Source organism: Bos javanicus, chromosome X (assembly GCF_032452875.1).
Source record: "Bos javanicus breed banteng chromosome X, ARS-OSU_banteng_1.0, whole genome shotgun sequence".
NCBI classification, from domain to species: domain Eukaryota; kingdom Metazoa; phylum Chordata; class Mammalia; order Artiodactyla; family Bovidae; genus Bos; species Bos javanicus.
In genome coordinates this window covers 112591342-112618313 of record NC_083897.1, presented here as the reverse complement: position 1 = coordinate 112618313, position 26972 = coordinate 112591342, and the positions used below count along the sequence as shown (strand labels likewise).

Sequence of the window (26972 nt, the reverse complement as noted above, 5' to 3'; positions counted from 1 at the left end):
CACTTGATTTGTTGATAGATTTGTTTGAAAGCTTTTATCTATTGTCTGCTACAAAGTTCTGAAATTAAGAAAATTTCAATGAGGCCACTAGATATAGCAATTAAACCATACACAGCTATCTGATAAATAGTCTCAGAATTATGAGTTCCTATCCTAAATATTTCTGAGTTTATTTTTCATTTGTATTATTATAATTTGCTCTTTTTATATTATTTGCATGCCACTTAACTTTAAAAAAGTTGAGATTTTTAAAACATATTTCATTCCTATGTTTATTAAAGTTCTGTAATAGCAACTTATTAATTACCTCAGCAAGTAAATATAAATGAAATTTGATTAGTTAAAATTCAGTAACTTTACTTCTTGCCAATACGCTAAAGAGTACCTGGTGCAATTCTGCTGTCAAATACCACAAAGAATGGATGATACTCTAAAAACTTTTGAAGTAGGAAAGGGGACACTTTTTAGACCATATCTTCTAGTAGATTTTTTGGATCTACTGCCAAGATTTTCACAAAGTGAGACAGGCTCAAGAAAAGAGTAATTTATATATATTAAGGGTGTCAGGCATTGTGCTAGAAATTCTCACACAGTGTACCTCTTTTAATCATCACAATAACACACAAAATAACCATTATTGCCATTTTACTTCTCTTAAAGCCTTGCATATAGGATCCATATTTTATTAGTTTTATACTTCCATTATCTGTATTTGACGGATTATACAGGTACGCGCACACACACACACACAATAGAAGGATGAGGAAACCGACTTAGAAAACATTTGACTGATTTGCCCAATCCACAATTATTAAATATAAATCAAGTCTTTCTAGCCTTGAAACCCACAGCAAACCCCTTATATTTCACTCTTAATGGTAGCTTTCAAGGTAAGAATATTTTACTCTGTGTTCATGTAAAAATTATCTAGAATTGTGCTATTGATCACGAGTTAGTTACATTTGCAAAATAAATAAATATTAGGAGTATGGATTGATGTCTACATATAAAGAGAAGAAACTTATCATTTGGGGCCAAATAGCCTATTCATTTTTCTTGTACTTTGTAAAGATCAAGAAGGACCAATAAAATGATTGTTTTCAGAACAATAAAGATTTCTCCTATCTTCTTCTAGTGTATGACATATACCAGCTACTTGATGAAGATTGCTGACAAAATCCTCTGGTTACTTATGTTGTTAAAGAAACTAATATTATGAAGAAGAATCAAAGATATGTTTTATCAAATTAAATAATTTCTCTTTACCACATATTCTGTTGCTTCTTCCTTAATTAAAAGTCAATACAATATTCCCAGATTTGTACAGTTAAAACAAAGACTATGAGAAAAACAATATGGACATTTAAATTGCACAGATACAGAGTTCATTTTGAAAAATCAGCGTCATGTTTCAATAGAGGAGCAACAAAATATCCTTACCTTAGAAAATTGTGCATTTATCCATTTTGTGAATGTTTTCTTTTGAACATCTTCTCTTTCATCTACAATGTAAAGAGATAGAAGAAAGACAAAGGGATAGCGTTAAGAAGCAACTTTGGATATCTCTCATATTTTACAACCAAAAAACTTTCTGTTAATATACATTAGTGTTATTTTATACTTAGTAGTAAATTCACTGATAATGAAATTGAACATGAGTGATGTTGCTACTGAGCATCCAAACTAAAATGAAATCTGAAAAATAATTGATAGAGTCAAGTCCATACTCATTCAAATACTATATAAAAGCATTAAAAAAGAGACTATTTATTAATAGTGGTGCTTCCCTGGTGACTCAATGGTTAAGAATCTAATTGCCAATGCAGGAGATGTGGGTTCGACCCCTCAGTCTGGAAGATCCCTTGCAGAAGGAAATGGCAACCCACTCCAGTATCCTTGCCTGGGAAATCCCATGGACAGAGGAGCCTGGCGGGCTACAGTTCATGGGGTCACAAAAGAGTTGGACACAACTTAGTGACTAAACACCAACAAAACAACTATAATGAGTAGATACTCCAATAGAATCAAAATAAATAATTGTCTGTTGCTGCTAAGTCACTTCAGTCGTGTCCGACTCTGTGTGACCCCAGAGATGGCAGCCCACCAAGCTCCGGCGTCCCTGGGGTTCTCCAGGCAAGAACACTGGAGTGGGTTGCCATTTCCTTCTCCAATGCATGAAAGTGAAAAGTGGAAGGGAAGTCGCTTAGTCGTGCCAGACTCTTAGCGACCCCATGGACTGCAGCCCACCAGGCTCCTCCATCCATGGGATTCTCCAGGCAAGAGTACTGTTTTCCCCATTTCCAGTCCATGAGGAAATTATTTTTCCCTCCTTTGTAATACCTGCATACTCTAACACAGGCCCCTAACATAGCCTTTTCCCATTATAGGAGAGGTTTCCTGATGATCAGGATCATGTCTTGCTTATCTCTGTACCCCAGAACCTAGCATACTGTCTGCACAAATTAAAAGCTCAGAAAATATTTGATCAATATGTGAATACATTAGAGGAAGGGGGATCATAAAACTACAAAATTTCTAGCACTTCTCTTCATCTAAAAGTCAGGAAATTTCAAATCAAAATGCAAATGATACTCTTCATGGATTATGTATACAAATACACTCAAAGGAAAATCCCCAAGGACTTCTTACACCAAGAGATTAGGGTGGACAATTATTAAGAAAGAGCTTCGCAGAATTCAAGCTTCTAAAAATTATCTCTTTTTTCCAAAGCCGGAAGTTAGTATTAAGTCCAATGGACAGGAAAATCATCAATTGTGATTTATTAAAATGCTTTTTTGATGCTGAAGCTTATCTTGAAATTACTGTAAATGTAATCATATTAGTCAATGTTGAATAAATGAGTGTATGTGAGAGAGACTTAAAATTGAGACATTTCATATTTTATTTACATGGGTCAAAAGAACCCTTATTAAAATGCCCTCAGGAAACAACCTCATTTGCTCTCATATTATTTTTCAGTAGTCAATCTCCACTGCTTCTGAAAACAGATGATATACAGTAAACAATCACTTTCCTATGACACAGGTATCTATGCATTAAGAATGTCTGTTTATCTTTAAAGAGTATTATTAATCCATAAGTAGATATTCTTAAGCAATATAAAAGAGAATAGTGGAAAAATAATAAACCTAAAACCATTTTCCTAGATGAGAAAAATGTTATTTAGCATCGCAAAATACTCCCTCCTTATTTGTGTTACTCCCACAAGCTACTGTGTATGGTCAAATATCAACATTATTCACACAGTAGAGGATACATGATAGCTATAACATAGAAATCTTTCCTTTGTTGACAAGTGTGAATAAATAAAACTAGGTACTAATAGCTTTTAAACCTAATCTAGCCTCTTTTGAATATTACTGCCATAAATCTAATATACTCTTTATAATAATAATAATAATAATAAATAAACAGAATTTCAGATGGTCAAGATTTAACCTTTTTCACGGACTTGCTATAAAGAAAGACAGGTCTGTACAGGTCTACTTCTCAATGGCATACACATATATTCACAAAACTTAATAACCTTATTTGAAATTCCACTTATTTTTCCTACATATTCATATATATCCTATCTGTCAGACATGGGAGAATGAATGAGTCATTTGAAAGCATTCATCCAGAGGTTTTTAAAACATACCCAAACATCTTCACCAAAAGCTGAATATGAGGGTGTTTGAAGAGATTTGTTCCAGATGCTTTTAAATGAAAAGTGGGTAGTAAAGCAATATTTTTATTGTTTTTGATTATATGTACAAAGAACAATTTTTAGATAGGCCTTGAAGGCAGAAGGGAAACCTTGACATTATGTGCAAAATATGCATTTGCTGTGTAAAAAGCACTAAATGTGAGCTTCATCATATAAACATCTTCACTAAATGTATTCTTGTACCTCTTTTGCTTTTAATGCAAGAAAAATATGCCTTCCATGAGTTACCTGCTAATGTTTTCTTTTTGTATAGTAACATTTATTTTCTTTAAAATGACAAATAGTAATAATACTAATTTTATCATTATTATAAGATATAACATTACTATCTTATTGTTTACAAAGCTGTTTTACATATACTATTTCAATCAGTCCATATGTAATTTACCATTTTATACATTAAAACTACAAGCTCAGAAGGAATAAAACTGATAAGTGACAGAGATGAACTGCTATAGATTATTTGAATCAAAGTCCATGTCTTTTCACAGTGACCATTATGACTGTATAGATAATATGGACTACTACAAGGTGATTAGAGTCATAAAAGGTGAATATATTAACACAAATAAAAAATAGTCATGAAATTAGAGCCTTATTTTGAACAACCCAGGGTGTTCCATGTATGTTGTAACCTATGTGAATGACATCCTGGGATTTTAGAGTGAATAACCTGCATGTCTACATGTGTTTATCTAGAAGTGAAAATTGAACCATTTAATGATACCGTATGATTTGTTAATATTTTATATAATAATGTTCTTATATTTGCTAATTAATATTTGTTGTTTCAATTTTTGTCATATATTACTATGACAAAAATATTTTAACATACAAGGATCACCAAAAGTTATGTGTCTGCACATTACAACCCTCCCCAAACATGAATTTTACTTAGCCACAATAATATTCTTCATTTTATGTTTTTACTTATTTTACCATAAACATCATATGGGCTACCTTTTCCTTTTGTTTGCTATTAGAGATTCCATCATAATGAACATCTTCATGAATTCTTTTCCAACTTCTGCTGTATAACAGTCTTAGAAGAAATTACTGAGTCAACATTATGGAAAATTTTATGGCTTTTACTAAATAATGTCATATTGCTTTCCCAATGGTCATACCAATTTTTAGTGGTATCAGAAAGAGTGAGTTTACATTGTTGATAGCATATTTTTTGCTTGTATTTTTGGACAAATGTGGTTTTATTAGATACAAAGAGATAGTTGATGCTTGCTATAATTTGAATCTGTTTGATTACTAACTAAACAGAACACAATTTATACATTTATTTATTCTATATGTTTCTACTCTTTCCAAAATACTTGTTTATATTCTCTGCTCATGTATCTATCGAGCACTTGATAAATAAAATTAATTAGAATGAGGTCATATATTAGTAGTTTTTAAACATTTCAAGTCATGGATTCCATTTGATCATCTGATAAAAAAAAATAATAATCCTTTTCTACAGAAAAAAATGCCTATACACACATATTTATATACAGGTTCATGAGGTTAACTGACCTCCCTGCCAAAGATTCCATGAAATCCAAGTTAAAAATCACTATTGTAAATTAAGCTACTTACGCTTAGTCAATGAACAAATATATGTTCTCAAGTGGTCTTTTTTTCAATTCTTGTTTCATTCTTATTATGCTAAAATTTTACATTTGTATATAGTTAAATCTGGGGCTTCCTTGATAGCTCAGCTGGTAAAGAATCCGCGTGCAACACAGGAAACCCCGGTTCAACACCTAGGTCGGGAAGATCCTCTGGAGAAGGGATAGGCCACCCACTCCAGTATTCTTGGGCTTCCTTGGTGGCCCAGATGGTAAAGAATCTGCCTGCAATGTGGGAGACCTGGGTTTGATCCATGGTTTGGGTAGATCCCCTGAAAGAGGGCATGGCAACCCACTCCAGTATTCTTATCTGGAGAATCTCCATGGACAGAAGAGCCTGGTGGGCTGTAGTCTAGAGGGTCGCAAAGAGTTGGACATGACTGTGTGGTTAAGCACAGCACAGCATAGTTAAATCTATTTCTACTATAATTTATCATATTACTTAAAATTTGACCATTTTAAGCATGATCACCTATACATTCATAGTTAAAGTTGACACATATAAACCTACATACATAAATCATTACAGAGCTTATAGAGACTATTTTGATACGAGTATGTTGTTGTAGATACACAGTCTATAGTAGGAGATGTTAACATGAAATCATCAAGAAAGAGGAGAAAAGAATCAAGTGAAAATTCTTTTATCAGAAAGTGACTATATACTCCTATTTAATCATTTCAAGAAACATATATTTTATTTTATTTCCTCTAGGGTTTGTTTATGAGTGATTTTCTTCTACTAACACAAATATGCCTGAGTATAACAATATGAGATGCAAGGAAGAAAAATCCCTCTTAGAAAAATTTATATGAAAACTGTTCTGTGGAGATATCAAAGAATGAAGAACTACTAGTTTCTATATTGTAAAAAGTGACCAACATTTTACTTTATTCTCTCTGTGGGGAAAACCCATATAAAATTAGCTTTCTGCCATACACAAAAACTATATTTCATCTCAGAATCAATTAACCCTTTCTAATAAAATCTTTTTATTCAATAAATATGTTCTTTCATATTTTTTTACAATTAGTGTAAAGGGCTTTCACCCTGTTATTAACTTTGATATCCCTGAGACCCTCAATCCCCCCCTGAGACCCTCAATCCCCTATAAAAGTGGGATAATTAAATTGTGATCTTAGCAATTCACAAGAGTGAGTTACTGCACAAAAATGATACTGGGCAAGCTGAGAGAACATAAAATTAAGGCACTAGGTCTCAATTTCCATTGTAGAACTTATTAGTTTGGTGGCCTTTATTTGTGAATTGAGGACATTTATTGCTTTTTCACTCATGGAACTGTTGTTAAGATGTCATGAATTCATTTATTTATATAAAATATTATATACAAAATGCTTAGTATATGCTGGTCACTGTACTAATTATCAAGAAAATAAACAAGATTCCTTTTTTATCAAAGTTCACAGCATAGTAGAAAATGATATATGATAGGTAAATATTTAACATTTTGCATAATTAAGGGTACCTACATTCAAAGGGTACTTCAGGAGTACAAAGAAAGGGATATGTAGCTACATGGATATTAGGGAAGACATTTTCTGGAAGGCGATGGCTATGTTTAATCTAGAAAGATGAGCAAAAATAAGGAAAGAAGAAAAGGTGCAAAGGGAAAGATGAATCTTATTGAGAAGATACCAAGGGCAAAGGCAGGGAGATAGGAAACCAAAAGCACATGCTCTCCAGTATATGCAATTTTCCTGCACTCTAAAATGGGAAGAAGGGAACAGAATTGGATGAAATTACAAAGAGAGCTGGGAGTAAGATTACGGGTAGTCTCCATGACACGATCCCTTATATGCTACCACATAAGACAACATGAGTCAAATCATTTAAAAAATTGGGGGGAAAAACCCACCCAGTTATAAGAATATCAGAAATTATCCTTATTTCACAGGGCAGTTAATCACAATCTTTGCTAGGAAAACATTTTCTTTTAAGTGTTACCGATACTTTCTTGGGTGCTAGTTAATGTTAACTGAAGAGTCTCATCTCTTAAGTTACCCAGAAAATAGAAGTTTAGGAGGAGAAGGAAACATTAAAGTTGAAAACAATTTAGAAATGCACATAGGGAAGAAAAATGAAGGGACATGAGTTTATTTCACCTTAAAGAGAGGACTATTAAGCAATATGGAAGAGCTATCAGAGTCAGTCCATTCTCTGCTTCCACCAAAAACGAGGAAAAAGGAAATGAGAAATGCAGAAGATTAATGGTAAACATTAGATAGGATTATGTGATACTGTGGAACATTATGAAGGAAGGCTCCAAACTCAGGACATATTTAGAAAATTGGTTTACCATGTTATTAATGCTACAAAATGGCAATGCAAAGTGGAGGAGAGTAGACTGGAAATTGGCGTGAAAAATGCTTCCATTAAATCTGAGTAATAGCTTTTGATCACAGGACTATAGAACATTGGGCCGAAGGTGACATTCGTGGTCATTTTATAACGAGGTGGTCTAAAATAATTAAATTACTGTACAAAGAAGAGAAAAAACAGTGTCAAAAATGTTTTCTTATTTTTCACTCGCTGGACAGTCAGCGTAATACAGTTTCCACTGTTCATCATCCTATAAAAGATTTTCCTAAAAACACTGCTTATATCCTTTCTAATTTCTAAGACAGTGATTATCTAGGTTATAGCTGTCTTCCCAAGTGGTAAGCATTGAAAGTGTGACATAGTAGAGCTCAATAAAGGTATTTTGAAGATACTGGAGACCAAATTTACTTTTCAGAACTCTCCTCATTTTTCTTCTGCACAGATACTGATTCTGTTAACTTGTAGAGAGAATTATGGTCCTCCAAAGATGTCCACATCTTAATCCCTAGAATCTGTGAATAAGTTTTGTTAAAATTTAATTGTTTTAAAATAGGCTAAGTATAAATTATTTTAAAAGAGAATTATGGTTGCAGATGGAATTAGATGTGCTAACCAGCTCATATTGGACAGCAAGATTATCTTGGGTTATCTGGGTGGGCCCAGCATAATGACAAGTGTCCTTAAGAGGGGGAGAGAGAGGCCCAAGAGGGCAAATCAGAGAGATGGCAGAGAGACTTGGCCCAGTGTTGCTGGTTTTGAAGATGGAGGAAGAGGGTCATGAGCTAAAGAACATGAACAGCCTCTAGAAAATGGAAAAGTCAAGGAAACAGATTCTCCCCAGGAGCTGCCAGAAGGCACACAGCTCTGCTGACCCTTTGTGTTAGCCCAACGAGGCCAATTGCAAACTTCTGACCTGAAGTTCTGAAGAACTATTCAATTATAAATTTGTGTTGTTTTAAGTGGATACATTTGTGGTCATTTTTATAGCAGCAAAAGGAAACTATTACAGCCCTTCCTCTTTAAGACTATCCATTGAAGTGGCACATACATAGACACCTGCTAGTGGTAGAAATTCCACTGTGTAAAGGAATTAAGTTCCTACCCTTTTGGTCTTACAGCATAGTGAGAGAAACATACCCTAAAATGAAGAGATAGTAGATATACCGATAAGTTCCCAACTACAGAAAATATAGGGCTTTGTCATAAGCCTCTAGGAAGGGAACTAACTTGACAAATCCAGTGCCTCCTTGATGAAGTGACATCTCAGCTGAGTTCTGAATGTTAATCAAGAGTATGGTGGTTTAGTCACTAAGTCTGACTCTTGCAACCCCATGGGCGTATCCCACCAGGCTCCTCTGTCCATGGGATTTCCCAGGCAAGAATATCAGCATGGGTTGCCATTTCCTTCTCCAGGGGATCTTCCTGACCCAGGGACTGAACCTGCATCTCCTGCATTGCAGGTGTATTCTTTACCTACTGAGCTTCCAGGGAAGCCCAAGCAAGTGTACAGAAGCAAAAAAAAGAAAAAGATTATAGAAGCATACAAGGTGGAAAAGAACTTAAGACAATAAAAAGAGCAGGTGCAGCTATTTGTATGTGAGAGAGAGTGTGTGGTCCTTTTGTGGAACTAGAGAAAGAGGAGGAGGACAAAAGTGGCAGAGATGAGTCTAAAAAAAAAAGATAAACAAACAGCCTAATTATAAAGAGCTTTAAACTTTAGCTAGAAGGCAGTTAGAAACCAAACCAGAATTGAAGTAGGGCAATGGCAATATAGGTTTGCTTTTAGAAATGGATTTCACAGTATGAGCAATATGTTAGGAGAGGTTACTGGAATCATCACTGACTCAGTGGACGGGAATGTAAGCAAACTCCAGGAGACAGTGAAGGACAGAGGAGCCTGGCGTGCTGCAATCCATGGGGTCACAAAGAGTCAGACATGACTGACCGACTGAACAACAACAACTGGAATCAAGGAAACCAATTTAGCTTGCTATAACTAAAACCAATGTGAGAAGTGATGATGGTCTGTACTGATGACTTACAGTGGGACTGCTACTGCAGCTAAGTCGCTTCAGTCGTGTCCAACTCTGTGCGGCCCCATAGACGGCAGCCCACCGGGCTCCCCCATCCCTGGGATTCTCCAGGCAAGAACACTGGAGTGGGTTGCCATTTCCTTCTCCAATGCATGAAAGTGAAAAGTGAGGTGAAGTCGCTCAGTTGTGTCTGACTCTTAACGACCCCATGGACTGCAGCCTACCAGGCTCCTCTGTCCATGGCATTTTCCAGGCAAGAGTATTGGAGTGGATTGCCATTGCCTTCTCCAACAGTGGGACTGGAGAGAGGTAAATACAGGAAAGATGTAATTAATAGGTATTAGTGATAAGATCACTACTTTTTTTTTTCTTTTTGGCCACACCATGCAGCTTGTGGAATCTCAGTTCCCAAACAAGGATCAAGCCAGACAATGACAGTGAAAGCCACAGAATCCTAACCACTAGGCTAACAGGGAACTCATAGGTATGACTGATAAGAACTAATTATTAATTAGAGGTGGAGGTAGGAAATTTGGGAGAGGCAGAGCCGATGATGTTAAATTACTCAAATTGGAGTCTAGAGTGCTCAGGAAGAGCCCTGGGTCTGTATATATAATGAGAGTATGAGAAGAACTGGGAAATAATGAGTTTGGAGTGTTTTGGGACAAGAAGGATATAGGTGGTAGGTAATCACATACTGGAACCTAAAGTACAAGAGAGAAATCTGAGTTGAAAATAAAATGTAGGAGTTACAAGGCAACTGGAAGGTAATAACTGAAATCCCTATCAGTTCAGTTGCTCAGTCATGTCTAACTCTTTGCCACCCCATGGACCACAGCACACCAGGCTTCCCTATCCATCCCTCTAGTGAATGATATTACTAGAAAGAGTGCACAAGCTTTCTGAGCTTCTGAAATATCATTGATTCCTGGTTCACTTTCCAACACAAGGGCTGTCTGCTAATCTGTTCAAGTGACCTGTTCACCATTCACCCTGGCAGTGTTGGCATTCTCCCAGGATCCTATCTATCTTTTGTCTCTTGTCTTGTTCTACTATGCTTATTCTTCCTAAGCAAAGTGACTTCCTCTCTCCCTCCCCAACCACCACTATATATTGATACTGATGATACCTAAAGCTATATTTTTCATTTTGATTAATGTCCTGATCTTCACACTGACATAGCTGACTCCTGTTTATACCTCTATCTAGATGTCCTGCAGGAACTTTAACAATATCATTCATCTTCCCAAATAAATTCACACATCCAACTCCTCCTGCCAATTAATGGCACCATCATCCATCTAGTAACGAAATAAGTAACTCGTGAGTTAATATGCAAGTTTGAAAAATGCTTGTCCTGAGGTTAAAAGCCAGATACAAGGGCCTTCACAATCTGACGCCAAATGCCTTTCTAAACTTAATATTTATCGTGCTTGTTGGCATTCACACACACACACCCTTTACCCATCTGCACACATACCTACCAGGTCTACCCTAGCCACACATGCCAAATGTCTCTGTGAATAAGCCACACACTTTCTCATTATAGTCCCTTGTACATGCAGTCCTTGGAATGTGATCTGAGAACTCTCACTCTTCAGGTCAAATTCAAATGTGAAGAACTTTCATAATCACCCTTATCCCCTTGGCAGAAGTCATCAATCAATTCTTCTGATATATACGTACTCTAGTATTTTTCAAATTGTATTATTAGTATCATAAATAGTTTACTCTCTTCTATATAGCATCTTACACACCACCCATCACCCTCTATACGTGACCACACTTAGAATGGAGCATCATTATGTCTTTTTAACTCCTGGCACTCAACATGGTATCTTCAAGCAGAAATAGGTTCTTAATAAGAACTGGTTGAACAAACCAAATGATTAAGTATTCCATAATTAAATTCTACTCTAATGAGTCCCAGGCTAATGTTTTATTTTTCTTGCCACTTTGCCATACTGCTCAAACTGCTCTGTTAATTATACACTTTCTGTCTTCATTTCCAAAAATATCCATTGAGCACCCACTAAGTATAAAATCATGTTTCAATATCTTCTCTCACAATTTGGTATTTGGACTGAAGCACTTATTTTCATCACTATGTGGAATGAAAAATAGAGAATATTTATTGCAAAAAATTTACTTTGATTTTTCTAGGTGAATTACATTCTGGAATATAAAGAAATTGCTCTTTACTTCCTCTTGACTGTTGTGGCTTCTAACACAATGTAAGATGCTACAGATGACCTGCCTGACCCTTTACCTCCCCTGAAAATGTTACTTCTTTCTCATGTAGGTCAACTACTTCTTATGGTAGGGAGTTGATGGGTTCAGATAATAATTTGAACAGCTGTGTCAGCTTATACTGCATGAAAGTTCCCTCCCATCTCCTGGCACTTAATCATAGAATTTATGCTATATTAGCAACCTAGAGTTATGGTCGGAACCTTACATAATCATACCACTGCATATTCATAAAATAACCAATAATACCATACATATTGAAAACTCAATGCAAAAATTGCAAAACTATTTTTGATCATGGTTATAGAATTTACCATGAAATGGGCCTAATAACAATGAAGCTATTGTTATTGTAACAAAGAGAAAACTGAAACTACAAGAGAATACAAAAAGTTAGTTAGGAGAGTTAGTTAGCATGAGTTAGGAGAGTGCCATGTGGTAGATGCTACAAATTCCATTCCGACATCAAGAATATGTCTCAGCTACAGTAAGGGTCAGTGCTTAAACATGTTTGTTCCAGCATCAAATAGCCTGGCTTCAAACTCCAGCTCCACTTCTCACTAGCTGTATGACCGTAGGCAAGTTACTTATCCTGTCTGTGCCTCATCACATCATCTGTATCATGAGAATGAAAACCCTGGTACAGAATTGTGAAGATGAAATGTGACAGACCTATGGTGCATATTAAAAGTGAAAATTTAAAGAAAAATCAAGAGAGAAAATATTTACAACTTTATTGCTGGTTACACATTTTCAAAAGCAGAGACATTACTTTGCCAACAAAGGTCCGTCTAGTCAAGGCTATGGTTTTTCCAGTGGTCATGTATGGATGTGAGAGTTGGACTATGAAGAAAGCTGAGCGCCAAAGAATTGATTCTTTTGAACTGGGGTGTTGAAGAAGACTCTTGAGAGTCCCTTGGACTGCAAGGAGATCCAACCAGTCCATCCTAAAGGAGATCAGCCCTGGGTGTTCTTTGGAAGGACTGATGCTGAAGCTGAAACTCCAGTGCTTTGGCCACCTCATGCGAAGAGTTGACTCATTGGAAAAGACTCTGATGCTGGGAGGGATTGGGGGCAGGAGGAGAAGGGGACGCCAGAGGATGAGATGGCTGGATGGCATCACTGACTCGATGGACGTAGTCTGAGTGAACTCTGGGAGTTGGTGATGGACAGGGAGGCCTGGCGTGCTGCGATTCATGGGGTTGCAAAGAGTCAGACACAACTGAGCGACTGAGCTGACCTGAACTGATACCATGACTTCTTGTGGGCTGTCTGTATAAATTGCATTACCTTGCAAAATACACACAATTTCTAGGTAGGAGTCATATTAACAGTATGACTCCTACCTAGAAAAGTATTTATAAATGTGCAGTAATTACAGTCTCCTTGATTTGAAAGATAAGAAAGAATATAAAATTATATTAGTATAAATTACACCCTCTCATGACCTAAAGAATGAAATGTGTTTAGCCATAATGGGAATAATGAATATCTTTGTGGTGCATTATTATTTACAAAGTGATTTCAAATATCTCATCTTGTTTGATCACTAACATGTGTGTGTAGACTTTTTATGCATAAAAGGAAGTTACTATTAATTAGTATGCAAACTTGAAATACACAGCAGTATGTCATGAAAAAGATCATTTATTTTATTAAAAATAATAATCATGGACTAATTATGGCAGAATAAATCAAAATAGATCAAGGTTTCTTATGTAATTTAGAGGTGGAATGAAATACTTGGATACTGTGGCAGAACCACTAGCTAGAAGCCTGCTTTCATACTGCAGCCTAGTCAGTTTTAAAGTGCTCAATGTATCTATTAGAAAATTTAAAAAATACATTATTCTGTGGTTTATTTTTACCTATCTTAATGGATTGTAAAACAGTTCTTTTTGAAACAGAAAAGCAATCAGCCAAATGCACACAATGGTCATTTCCAAATGTCTGTGTCAATGAGATGCTTTATAAACAGACCCAGGGTTCTTTTTTGAGTGTATTACAAAGGGATATTTAAATCACAAGTTACATTTGCTAAACTTGCACTGTAAAGGTTAAGAAAATGGTAGAGTAGATATAGCTCATGTCTCATGCTTTATTTCCTTGGCCCAGCCCCGAATTTACCTGTGAATGTGAACAGATTCTGTGGATGCTGAAGACTTTCCACCTCAAGAATTCACATCTCTCTGTATCTTTGCATTAGGGCTTTTCCTAATCCTAGGAGCATTTGGTAAGCCCATCTGCGGGGCAGCCCAGAAGTGACAGAGATCTAATTCCTCCAAGTGTAATCCTCAGCAAATGAGGGACAGAAATCTATGGATAAAATCCCAGTAGAACAATTGTTGGCCATGTTCTCTCAGGCTCCTATTCATTGGCCCACAGTAGTTCTTAGATTATCTGTTCTTCATTTCCTGACTCACTATGTATGCCTATCTCTCTCTTGAGCTACCAGGGATTATTGTGCAAATGAACCACCTGCATGAGTACTTGTTTGAGTCAGGTTTTTGAGTAATGCAAACTAATCCATATGGATATTGGGCCTAAGTTACTTGATTTGATCATGTATTAACTTGGCCTCAGGCATCTTTTAAGCAGGTGGTTCAGTGGTAAATAATGTGCCTACCCAGCAGGAAACGTGGGTTCCATCCCTGGGTTGGGAAGATTCCCTGGAGAAGGAAATGACAACCCACTCTAGTATTCTGGCCTGGAGAATCCCATGGACAAAGGAGCCTGGCGGAACACAGTCCATGGGTTTGCAAAAGAGTTGGACATGACTTAGAGACTAAACGACAACAAAGCAACACAAAGCCTCAGTTTTCTAGTCTGTAAAAAGTAAATAACCATAGTTACAAGCTCTCCATTTTGATGAAGTATCCTAGCGGGGGTTCCCAACCTCTGAGCCTTGGACTGGTACCTCTTGTCAGGTCAGCAATAGCATTAGATTAGAAATAAATAGTACAATTGATGTAATGTGCTTGAATCATCCTGAAACCATCCCCACCCCTTCTTGGTCTGTGGACAAATTGTCTTTCATGAAACTTGTCCCTGGTGCCAAAAAGGTTGGGGATTGCTGCTGTAGAACAGTAAGTGCAGTCTTAAGCAAAGATGTAGTATAAAATAAGTGAATAGAATTATTATTCCTAACTATTTTCATTGAAAGTTTGTGAGCACGTAGGCAATCAGATAATTTCTTCATGATTCATTTTTACCTTTCCTTGTTTGGCATAAATCAACCTAGGAGGATTACACTTCCTAACTCACCCACTTTGTCATATGATTTGACTTGACCAATGAAACACAAGTATATCTGACAGTGTATCAGTTCTGTGGTAGGGACTAAAGAATCATGGTACATTTTCACTCCTCTTGGCAATTATTTTCTTAGCTGGTGGAAGATCATTCCTCATGTAGACTATGTTCCCAAAAGGAGAGAAACATATGTGGAATTGACCTGAATTCAATACAACGATTGAAGGAGACACAGGACTAAGATATAAACGTCTATTCTTATAAGTTACAGAGATATAGATTTTTTTCTGTCTTACAGAGGAATATACTAGATATAGCAGGTAAACATGTCCTATAGAATAAAATACATAATAGCAGACCATATATATAGTATTCTCATTTAAGACATTTGTATTCACTGTTTAAATCTAAATTTAATATAAACTGATATAGGGGCTTCAAATCAAGTATCAAATTATTTTCTAAAAGTCTTTTGTTGGTTGGTTGGTTTAGTCACTAGTCCTGGCCAACTCTTTTGTGACCCCATGGACTGCAGCCCACCAGGTTCCACTGTCCATGGGATTTCCCAAGCTCGAATACAGGAGTGGGTTGCCATTTCCTTTTTCAGGGGATCTTGACAGCCAAGGGATTGAACCCTTGTCTCCTGCATTGCAGGCATATTCTTTACTGCTGAGCCACAGGAAAGCCCCCGCAAAGTCTTCTATTTAGAATATATTATCTTTGCTCCTCTTGGTCTTTCTCCTTATCATATCAGTCACAATTTAAACATTAATGCAAGCATGTTTTTCTTATACATGGCCAAGTATTAGCATAGACTGAAATCCATCTAGAAGATGATTTATGGGGAGAGTATGTCCTAAGGAAATCCAGTGGGTTACTGTAACAACAACAGTCAGTAGGAGATTGTTCATTTATAACTTGTGCCAAATTCTGAAAGCACAAAAAACAGAAATAAAGAGTAATCGTTCATTCCCTCTTCACCAAATATGGAAGTCTTAAGCCAATGTTTGTGAGAGATCAAGCCAAAAAGTATAAATAGGGTAAAGGCCAATGATTTTTCTAGCATAAACAGGGAAAATTCTGCAGTCTGTGAAAGAGCATTAGAGTCTGCCTTTTAGGACCGATTTCAGAAAATTAATACTGAGAATACAAAAGAAGTTCTGGGATCTAATCAAAAGAAAAGACAGTTTGGAGAGTTAATCAGGTGCCAATGCTAATGGATGATCCAAGGAGCAGAGCACAGAAAGTACAGTCCCACAATCAATTGTTATTCAGCCCAAGGTTGCTAACACTGATGACAAGTGCTTACTGACAGCTTCTTCTAAGATTTCTAATGAAAGATTTCTCTCTTTTTTTTTAAGTTTATTATGCTATTGGATTTAAACTTTCTTTAAGATTTGTGACAGGACCACACTGAGAACACTTTCCACACTGCACAATGGCAATGGCTACGTTTGATCTATGTCTTGACTTAAATAATTTAAGTAGATGTGGATTTAGGTTAGCATGTTAATTAAATAATTGCTAAAAAGTTTCCAAACTAATGCCCTCCTTTGCACTTAGGTGCAATTGTGTTGAACTTGTAGAGGAAAATATAACTTAAAATTAGAAAAGATTTAGAAACTGCAGTAACAAGTTGGATTCTTACAAAGATAACATTTCACAAAACAATAGAAGAGTTTGAGGTTTTCAAGGAATTTTCTGAGTCAAAAACGAGTCTTCTTTAATTATTTTCTTCATTTTATGATTACAAATACTAAATCCTAGTCATTACAAAAGACATAAGTCCAACTGGCAAAAGGTTTTCTCCTATGAGTGTGTGAACCTTGAACAGTTTGTGGATAGGTGATTTTTCCATTCTTATGTTTAGATTTGCAAGAACTGCAACAAACTACAAGCATTACTTTAAGATTGAGAACATTTAAATGACTATAAAGTAGAACCAACCATAATATCCAAAGTTTATAAGACTAATTACATCATAATTTCCCAATTTTTATGATTACTTTTATTATACTAAGTATTTACCAAGCAGATTATAAAGGAATGGCATTCCTGTGTTACAACAATATAGTGGTTTTAACTGTAAACCAGACTATCTCAGTTTGACTATAACTCAGGTACTTCTTAGGAGTGTGCCTCAGTTTCCTTGCCCATAAATATGATAATAATGATGCTAATGCTGCATTATAATGAGCTTTGGGTGAATATTCTCACTTGAACCTCTGACTTGAACACTAACTAGTTCTGTTGAGTTCAGTTAATTGTTTCAGTTCAGTGCAGTTCAGTCGCTCAGTCGTGTCCGACTCTTTGTGACTTCATGAATCGCAGCATGCCAGGCCTCCCTGTCCATCACCAACTCCCGGAGTTCACTCAGACTCACGTCCATCGAGTCAGTGATGCCATCCAGCCATCTCATCCTCTGTCGTCCCCTTCTCCTCCTGTCCCCAATCCCTCTCAGCATCAGAGTTTTTTCCAATGAGTCAACTCTTCGCATGAGGTGGCCAAAGCACTGGAGTTTCAGCTTTAGAATCATTCTTTCCAAAGAACACCCAGTTAATTGTGTAGCTACCTGGAATTCAATTGTCAATTCTTTTTTAAAAAATAGGAGTTTGGGAAAGATAATCTCTGTGCTTCTTTCAATCTAAAATGCTATTACCTGATTTTTTAAGCTACTGTGTTTTCTAGGACGTAACAGCATCTTTATTCAGCATATGTGTTCTGGAACCATACAGCCTGGATTCAAAGTCCAGCCTTGCTTCCACTAGCTGATTTCTGTGACACACACACACACACACACACACACACACATATATATATGTAACTTCTCTCTTTAGTTTCCTCACCTGTAAAATAGCTATAAAAATAATAGCTTTCTCACAGTGTTATTGTGAGGATTAAATGAGCCATTACCTTAAAAGGGCATAGAAAGTGTCTGAACCAAAATAAATAATCAATTTTGCTGTTCTTATCCTGAGAACCAAAGGTTTTCATAGGACTATGGTATAAATTCTTAAAAATGAAAGCAAAAATTTTATAAGTGCATACAAATAGGTGTCTGCAGTCTTCAGGAGAGTCCCAGAAGTCTCTGTGGTTTGAAAAGTGTTCAATGAAACATAAAGACAGTATTCTGACTCTTACGCCTATTAATGATCCATGTTTTCCCTTTTTTTCCCAAGAATACATGCATTAGCAGTAATAGGTCAATTTATATTACTATTCCTCAGACTGTGGTTTTTTTCACTTCTTATTTAAGAAATGTCCTATTCTTTTTCTCTCTTTAATAGGTCATTCTTTTTATGTATCTACACATAGTAACTGGGTTGAAAAGAAGTACAGTTATAAGGGTTGAGTTGCACCCCTTAACCAGCCTAAGGCTGTCTCCATATTTCCTTAGATATTACTCTTTAATCGTCTAGGTTTAGAGACTTTTTTTTAGCTTCTTATACTCAAGTATACATAGATGCAGTTTTCTTACAATTCACTTTCTTGCAAAGTCCTTTCTGAGAAGAGTTCAGCTTCTTTTGTGGTATCTTGAGATGATAAGTATTGACATAAGGCAGTACGGTAATTGAGACTCAGCGAAATTTGTTGGTTAACTGACTGTTTCAGATATTTATGCCTTAATTTGCTGTATATCTTTGATGCACACTTCTCTTTAGTTAAAGCAGCCCATGTCAATGAGGGAATCAATTAAATGATCATCCTCACAGCATATAAAAAGGCACTATGTCATATAAGAACAAATCACTCCTCACTGCAGAGACACAGTAGTTCATAGCTTGGAAACCAGTACCTTCAAAGCACAGTACAAAACCATCTGAAAATAACAAACTCTCAGCAAAGATCAGGAGCAAGAACTGATAATGGCTAACAGAAGAACTATTGATTGCTAAGTAATTTGAAAAGAGAAAAGGCGTATGTTAACTTGAACACTAAGTTTGTACAAGTATTCATAGATCAGGAGATAAAATTTGAAGATCAAAGAAGGTCTTCAAATATGAAAAGCGGTCTGAACGAAGTGCTTTCGTTGTCTGAGTAACTTAACTGAGGAATCAAAATTAAAAAAATAACACAGAATAGAATATGATACTTTAATTAATATATAGTTGATTTACAAAGTTATGTTAGTTTCGAGTGTACAACAAAGAGATTCAGTTACACATGTATCTGTATGAGCTGTGCTGTGCTTAGTTGCTCTATCATGTCTGACTCTTTGTGACCCCATGGACTGTAGCCCACAGGCTCCTCTGTCCATGGGAATTCTCCAGGTAAGAATAATGGAGTGGGTTGCCATGCCCTTCTCCAGGGGAACTTCCCAACCCAGGGGTTGAACCCAGGTCTCCTGCATTGCAGGCAGATTCTTTACCGTCTGAATCACCAGGGAAGCCTGAGAATAATGGAGTGGGTAGCCTATCCCTTCTTCAGGGGATCTTTCTGACCCAGCAATTGAACCAGGTCTCCTGCAATGCAGGCAGATTCTTTACCAGCTGAGCTACCAGGGAAGCCCACAGGTATATGTATACATGCATATATTCTTTTTCATATTCTTCTCCATTATGGTTTATTATAGGACATTGCATATAATTCCTTGTGCTATATGGTAGGACCTTGTTGCTAGATTTAAAATGATACTTTAGAATAAAGTTGAATAAAGAGGCTGGGGCTAGAAAAGAGAGAATGAAGGTCAGACATTACTGACCTTGATGTTTAATGCAATTATCAAGGTCAATTAATTTATAAACTAAAGTTTATTATCCAAATTTTAGAAACTGGAGGAAAAAAGGTGTTAAAAGCTCTATGACTGAAGTATTTTTCTTTTGCCCTTTTCCTTAAGTAATTGTTAACTGAATTGAATATATAATTATATATCCTGCTTAATTTTTTTATTCCATTAGAAAATTTTATTTTCACTTTGACTCATATAATTAAACTCACTATTATGCCCTTTAAAGAAAGGTCCAGATTATAGAACATTAAAACTAAGTATCATTCAACATTTATTAAACACTGTTTTGCATTAGTTAATAATACTAAGTTCTAACTTAAGACTGAGATATTCTATACCAATTCAATGTTTATTAGACCATTATTTCTTTTCCCTTTCTGTTTCATATGCTGTGATTATATTTATATCTTTAAATTATTTTATTGAGATATAACGGTATGAATGATATAAAAATACTATACATATTTAATGTATACAACTTTGTGAATTTGGAGATGAGTATATACCTGTGAAATGATCACTACAAAGTTTTCCTCCTTTAAAATTATAATTGGAGTTTCCCAGTGTCGTTAAAACATAATTTAAATAGCTAGATGCATTATATGGTCCTGTGAAAATGACCATTCTGCCTGTTTTTGGAAACCCTGAAAAATGGTTTCACAAATCTTGCTATTTAAATTAAACCATAGTTAATGTCTATATGAACAAATCCTCTACTCGAATATGGTACTTTGACTTAGCAAAGACTTTCATAAAGTCGGTTAATGGATCTAGGTGAATAATCATGTCTATAATTCTTGGTACATATTTTCAAATTACTTCTTAAAAACACTGTATAAAATCACATTCCTTCCAGTAACAGACGAGAATATCTGCACTGCTACAGCATAGCCTACATTGAAAGTTTTAAATGTGAACTGAATTCATAGACATATGCGAATGTCTATGTCTATACATATAAATGGATGTATCTATCTTGAAAGATATCTGAAGAATAATTTAGACTTTGAACTTAGAGTTGAGTCAGGCTCTCCCTGACTGCTTTGACTATGAGACATAAATGAAAGGGGATGTGGACAATCATGTTCTGTCATGTGAGGAAAATGGAAGTCAGTATGCACTGTAAGAGATGGTGCAGAGAGAAGGAGATGTGACGGAATCGTGAAAGCATTTGATTGCCTGCTTCCAGCATTTTTTTGAGGCACAACTACAGTTTGTCCTTGCCTTCCTTAAGAAACCTTTTAATCCTTAGAATAAATGTATCCTTTAGAATCAATTCCACACTTGATACAGCTAGTTCAAATTTGGTATATTTGACTTGTAATCAAGTGTCCTAATTAATACAACACTCAAGTAATAAAGAGTTTGCTGCTGTACAGCAAAATCAATTTTACTTGACATAATTTTTTGCCCCACATTCAAATGAGAAGATGCCCTCTTTCCTTTTATAAGGATGTGATGCTATCTGCAAACTCAGGAGAAAGAATCTCAACCTGAAACTATGAAGGGAAAAAATGAACCAAAGCTCATGCCACTTCTAGCTCTGAGTTGGTTATTTACCTGCCATAAACATGTGAGGCTATTTTGTTTTGTTCAGATATCCTTTTCTGCATGGGGCCATTTAAATCCAAGTTGGAATTGTCTCTGGGTTACTATCAGTGACAAAAAGAACTTTCAATTCATGCTAATTATAAGAATTCACAAACACAGATGAAGGTGACCAAGGAATCCAACCAGAACTTTCTGTTTAGTTTCATTAGACTCAAACTTAATGAGAAAAAAAATCATTAGCAGGGAAGAAGTTGTAAGCCTTGTAGATTTTCTTGCTTAGACTTAAACAGTGCTGTGTCTGTGAACTGTGGTAAAGAATAAAATGAATACTAAATTAGGTAAGCTGTATATGAAAATAACAAATGAGAAGGAACACAAGTTTTCCAAAATAGAAAAAGAAGTTGGTGGACCACAACCGAAAGTATGATTTTCTTTTAAAGTGCTTGTTTTATAGCATCCACTGATTGCAGAAATCTTTTTGATTGAGTATCATCAATAAAATAAAGACATTAAATAAAGTCACTGCATTTACAAAATTACATGCCCAATGAAATGGCACTAATCAAGATACGTGTCTTTCAAGAAAGTCTCTCTCTGACTTTGTTAGACAACAAAAGTTAAAGGGCAAAATGCCAAGGATGGTTAATTTTCAAAGTATGAATATATCATCATTTTGATTAGTGTTTCTATTATTAAAAACTGCAAATTCTCCAATGATTTTGTATTCTAACATAATAAAGGAGGGTATTTGAAATTTCATATTTCAGCATTCTAATGGTTTTCCCCAGATGACAAATATAAATGTATGCATGAAATCTTAACTTTCTTTATTTTCTTGGTTAATTTTAGGTTACAGCTCATCACTTTGCAAGCCTCCAACAACCTCATATGCATCATTATGAGGAGATGAAAAGGATTAAGAAAGAAGTTTTTGTCAGTGCAGAGAATGTTAAAAGTTCCCCAGCAACTAATATGAATGGAAATAAGTACCATTATTAAAAACTCAATAAGAAAGAAAACTAATGAATGCCTACTTTTATTTTCTCCCATCTAGCAGCTTCTTTTTTGATCTTTTGTGTTCAAGGGGAGTAAAATCTGCCACCCCAAATGTGTCACTTGGGCATTCAGATTGTTTTAAGCTAAAAGCAATCAAGGCCCAAAAGACTCAGGAAGAACCTTCCACCTTCCCTCAATTGTGTAAAAGTATTTAGACAGAGGATCTATTCTGTCATCATAGATAACTATAGCATAACATGAACTAGATGTGGTGGACAGGGAGGAACCTAGCAAAGTGCTTGTTCGAATTTCTCTCACTGTCTCCTTTTCTCTGCAGAGCCAGCAAACATTTGTTTGCCAAACAGCTGCTTTTCCATCTCCATGAGAAAGGCTTTCCTTCCCTTTGAAGTCCCAGGTCCCCACTCCTTTTTCTTAGCTCAGAATAGAACAATGTCTCAATTGCCTGACTGTCCTTTGGGCCTCATATTCTTATGGAGCTCCCATCCACACGTAATTAAATGTGGCTTTTCTCCTGTTAATCTGTCTGCGAATTACTAGGCCAACCAGAAGAAATCTAGAAGTAACAGGAAAACGTGTGCTCTCTGACAGTGCTTATCTTTGTTTTCTTTGGTCTGGACCATGGCTCAGCTAGACATTTCACTGCCATTGCTGCTACCTTGGTTCCCTACTTAAATTTGGGATGGATGTTTCAATCTACCCACTTTGAGGTGTTCAAACTCTGGCTTGAGCATCACTGAAGCAATGTGATGGGATATGAAGTGTGTGACTATAGATATGTAAAGTTAAATAGGAAAATTACAAACAAGAAGCAGCAGAAGAGAATCGCGCCCCCTCCCATTTTGTGGCAAATTACCAAAAGAAGAAAACATTTCAGTCTCCCTAAAGCTATTCCGAACTTACATCTCCAGCCCTTGGGGATTCATTTTCTCTCCATCATTCACAAAACTGTGACTTATCTAATTTACTTTAAAGAAATATAATGTGGTACCCTTCATGTTTCAACCTTCAAAACTGAAATTCAGTTAGAATTTCCTGGTGACCCTACCCTTGAGAAAGAGCTATCAAGCAGTAGCACACTCCTTTCCTCATCCTTTTCTCCCTCCTATGGCTCTCTCCTCACCATCATTGCACAGCAACACACACACACACACACACGCCCCACATTACACACACGTCAAAAAGCCAAGAGATCAGGATCTACCTCTTCAAATACAACTTTGGAAATGTGCCAAATCTTAGCTTTGACATCAAAAATTAGGTTTCACAAACAGATTCTGAATCTCTCAAATGCTTTTTAACCGTCTTTTGTGATCTAAACTGAATTACCTAACAGTTCACAGGTAGTTCCTCATTATATGTTACTCTACTTAGCACGATTTTCATCAATGAAAGAAGGAACAGAGATAAGAGATAAATAACATGTACACGAGTATCAATGCCTTGACATATCTTCACTCAACTAAAAAGTTTTGAAAGACAGAAGACAGTATTGTTGTTTTTTCAACTTTTTATCCCCACATTTGTCAGTAGGTGATTCACAGACAAAAGGTCCTCAATAAACATTTATTTAATGCTAATTGTTGAAGTATAACTTTTCTGCATCAGCCTTTCTCAAATAGAAATATGTAAGTACATTCAGTGTTTCCATTTAAAATAAGAATGGCTATAATCATTAACATGTTAAAGGTGGATATTTCCGAGAGAGTAAAAAAAAATTGGGGGGATTTTACATCATAATCAAAGTCAACCTCAGCTGCAGATGTATAATGCTATAGGAGAATGTTGTTGTATCCAATGAGAAATGGCTGGATAGTTTACAAAAGCATACTTTTTCAAGCCACATTAGAAAGCTGCAGCTACAAAACAGCAAGATGAGCTCAACTATTAAAGGTGACAATCCTCTCCAAGGAGGCACCGGACATATGAGCTATTTCCTCATGGACAGAGCACCAGAGGAAGGGGTAGCCTACATAGGAGCAGCTAAAAGAAAACAACTAAAATTGTGAAGAGTTCTTAAAAGTCAGTGGCCTGGCATGACATTTTAGAATCTTAGGGCTAGCAGACTGAAGGAGTCTGCATTCACTCTGGAGTTCTTTTCCACAGTCCTCTATTGAGAAAGTCTCTCTCTGTGATGTTGTTATTTGGTCTGCTAAGTTGTGTCTAACCCTTTCGGGACTCCCTGGACTGTAGCCCACAAGGCTCCTCCATCCATGAGATTGCCCAGTCAAGAATACTGGAGTGGACCGCCATTTCCTTCTCCAGGAGTTCTTCCTGACCCAGGGATCAAACCCACATCTCCTGCATTGCAGGTGGACTCTTTACCACTGAGCCACTAGGGAAGCCCCTACCTCTGTGATACACAGGCAGAAAGTGAAACCCATCTTCCCAGACCCTTCTATTCCAGGAAGCAAAAGACTTAAGCCACTGAAGGAAATGCAGGAAACTCTACTATCCCTGGGTCTAGGCAGAGATCTGCTTCTTGAGGCGGAGAGGACAGGCAAAAAAGGACGTATTCCTGAAAGAAGAGGAGAATCTTCTTGGGAACAGGATCCTGCATGAAAATAAAGCAATAATCTCTTACCACTGGGGGAGGGACAGGTATAAAAGATCAACTGAAAGCTGAGGATGGAACAGGAATACTGAGAAACCCCTTCAGCACTCCAGACACCATATAAGCACAAAACAGCAGAAGACACTCACTGGAGGAATTAGAAGTCTGTAGTACTTAACACTGGAGAAGGCACCCCACTCCAGTACTCTTGCCTGGAAAATCCATGGACGGAGGAGCCTGGAAGGCTGCAGTCCATGGGGTCACTAAGAGTTGGACACGACTGAGCGACTTCACTTTCACTTTTTATTTTCATGCATTGGAGAAGGAAATGGCAACCCACTCCAGTCTTCTTGCCTGGAGAATCCCAGGGACGAGGAAGCCTGATGGGCTGCCGTCTATGGGGTTGCACAGAGTCGGACATGACTGAAGTGACTTAGCAGCAGCAGCAACAGCAGTACTTTACACATTGCTACAACAACCACAAAACCTAAAACCAGCTTAATATTAACTCCACTGACTCAAACCCTCATCTTAACAGTGTGACAGCAAAAGAGCTGTGCTCATTTCCAGAATTAAGTATATTTACTTCATCCTCTGTTGTTTATCCATACACAAAGGCTGCTGCTGCTGCTGCTAAGTCACGTCAGCTGTGTTCAACTCTGTGCGATCCCATAGACAGCAGCCCATCAGGCTCCCCCATCCCTGGGATTCTCCAGGCAAGAACACTGGAGTGGGTTGCCATTTCCTTCTCCAATGCATGAAAGTGAAAAGTGAAAGTGAAGTTGCTCAGTCATGTCTGACTCAGCGACCCCATGGACTGCAGCCTACCAGGCTCCTCCGTCCATGGGACTTTCCAGGCAAGAGTACTGGAGTGGGGTGCCATTGCCTTCTCCACACAAGGGCTAGCATTCATACAAACACAAAGACAGACAAGCAAAAAGGCAAGTAAAATACAGTCACTGTAAAAAGATAAAGCATATCAATATATAACAGATAAGGCATATATCAACATATAAAAGAAAAAGCATATATCAACATACAACAGACTCAGAGGTAACCTGGACATTGAAACTCTCTGATGAGAACCCCAAAATAATTCTAATTGAATATAACAGGGAAAAAACCTCTGACTGATAGATTTATCTATATTTTAAAGGAAAAAGTGGACAACTTGAAGGAACAGATGGGAAATTTCATCACAGTGATGAAAACTATAAGAGTCAAATAGAAATACTAGAAATAAGTCATAATTAATGACAACTATCAATGTAGCAATTTCTAGAGTATTATTACTATTATAAATTAAAATGATAGCAAGTTACAAAGATATTAGCATTACCTTAAGATGACACACAAAATGTTTTATAGGCTAATCTTGGAACCATTTATCAATGTTTACACATAAGTACTCAGTTTTTGATGGAAGGCACAATATCAAACTTTGTATGTGATAAATACTTTATATTTGTAGCTGTCTGCATGATATAGGTAATCTCCCCCTAATCTACCCATCTCATTATACAGACAGAAAATTAAGGGTAAAAATAACTGTTAGATTATATGCTTGGTATGTGTATATTTCTCTGATTACAAGTAGTTCTTTTCATTATATCTCTATGCCTTTCATACTATAAAACTAAATTCATCTACCATTCAAAAAGGTCCATTTTCATGGAGAAAGAGAATCATTTCAATTGTAACAATCTGTGCTACATGAAAATAGAAAATGAAACTTGAGTTGGGCTTTCAGGTACACTGGGAGACTTTGACTAAAAAAATGCAAAATTATGAGGTATATTCTTTTTCCTGCAGCCAAAGATGATTGGGCCTATCTCTTTTGTCACATTTTCAATATATAATTCCTGTTCAAACTTCCTTTCCACTTTACTAAAT

General features: G+C 36.4%; 1 protein-coding gene across 9 annotated transcripts in view; it reads right to left on the bottom strand.

Moving 5' to 3' along the window:
- The window catches only part of DMD (dystrophin), a 2228404-nt gene that overhangs the window by 2039008 nt on the left and 162424 nt on the right, over window positions 1–26972 (bottom strand). For all 9 annotated transcript variants that reach the window (XM_061410475.1, XM_061410469.1, XM_061410467.1 and 6 more), the window contains exon 2: window positions 1441–1502. In XM_061410475.1, coding sequence (XP_061266459.1) covers window positions 1441–1502 — 62 coding nt within the window. The remainder of the gene's footprint in view (window positions 1–1440; window positions 1503–26972) is intronic.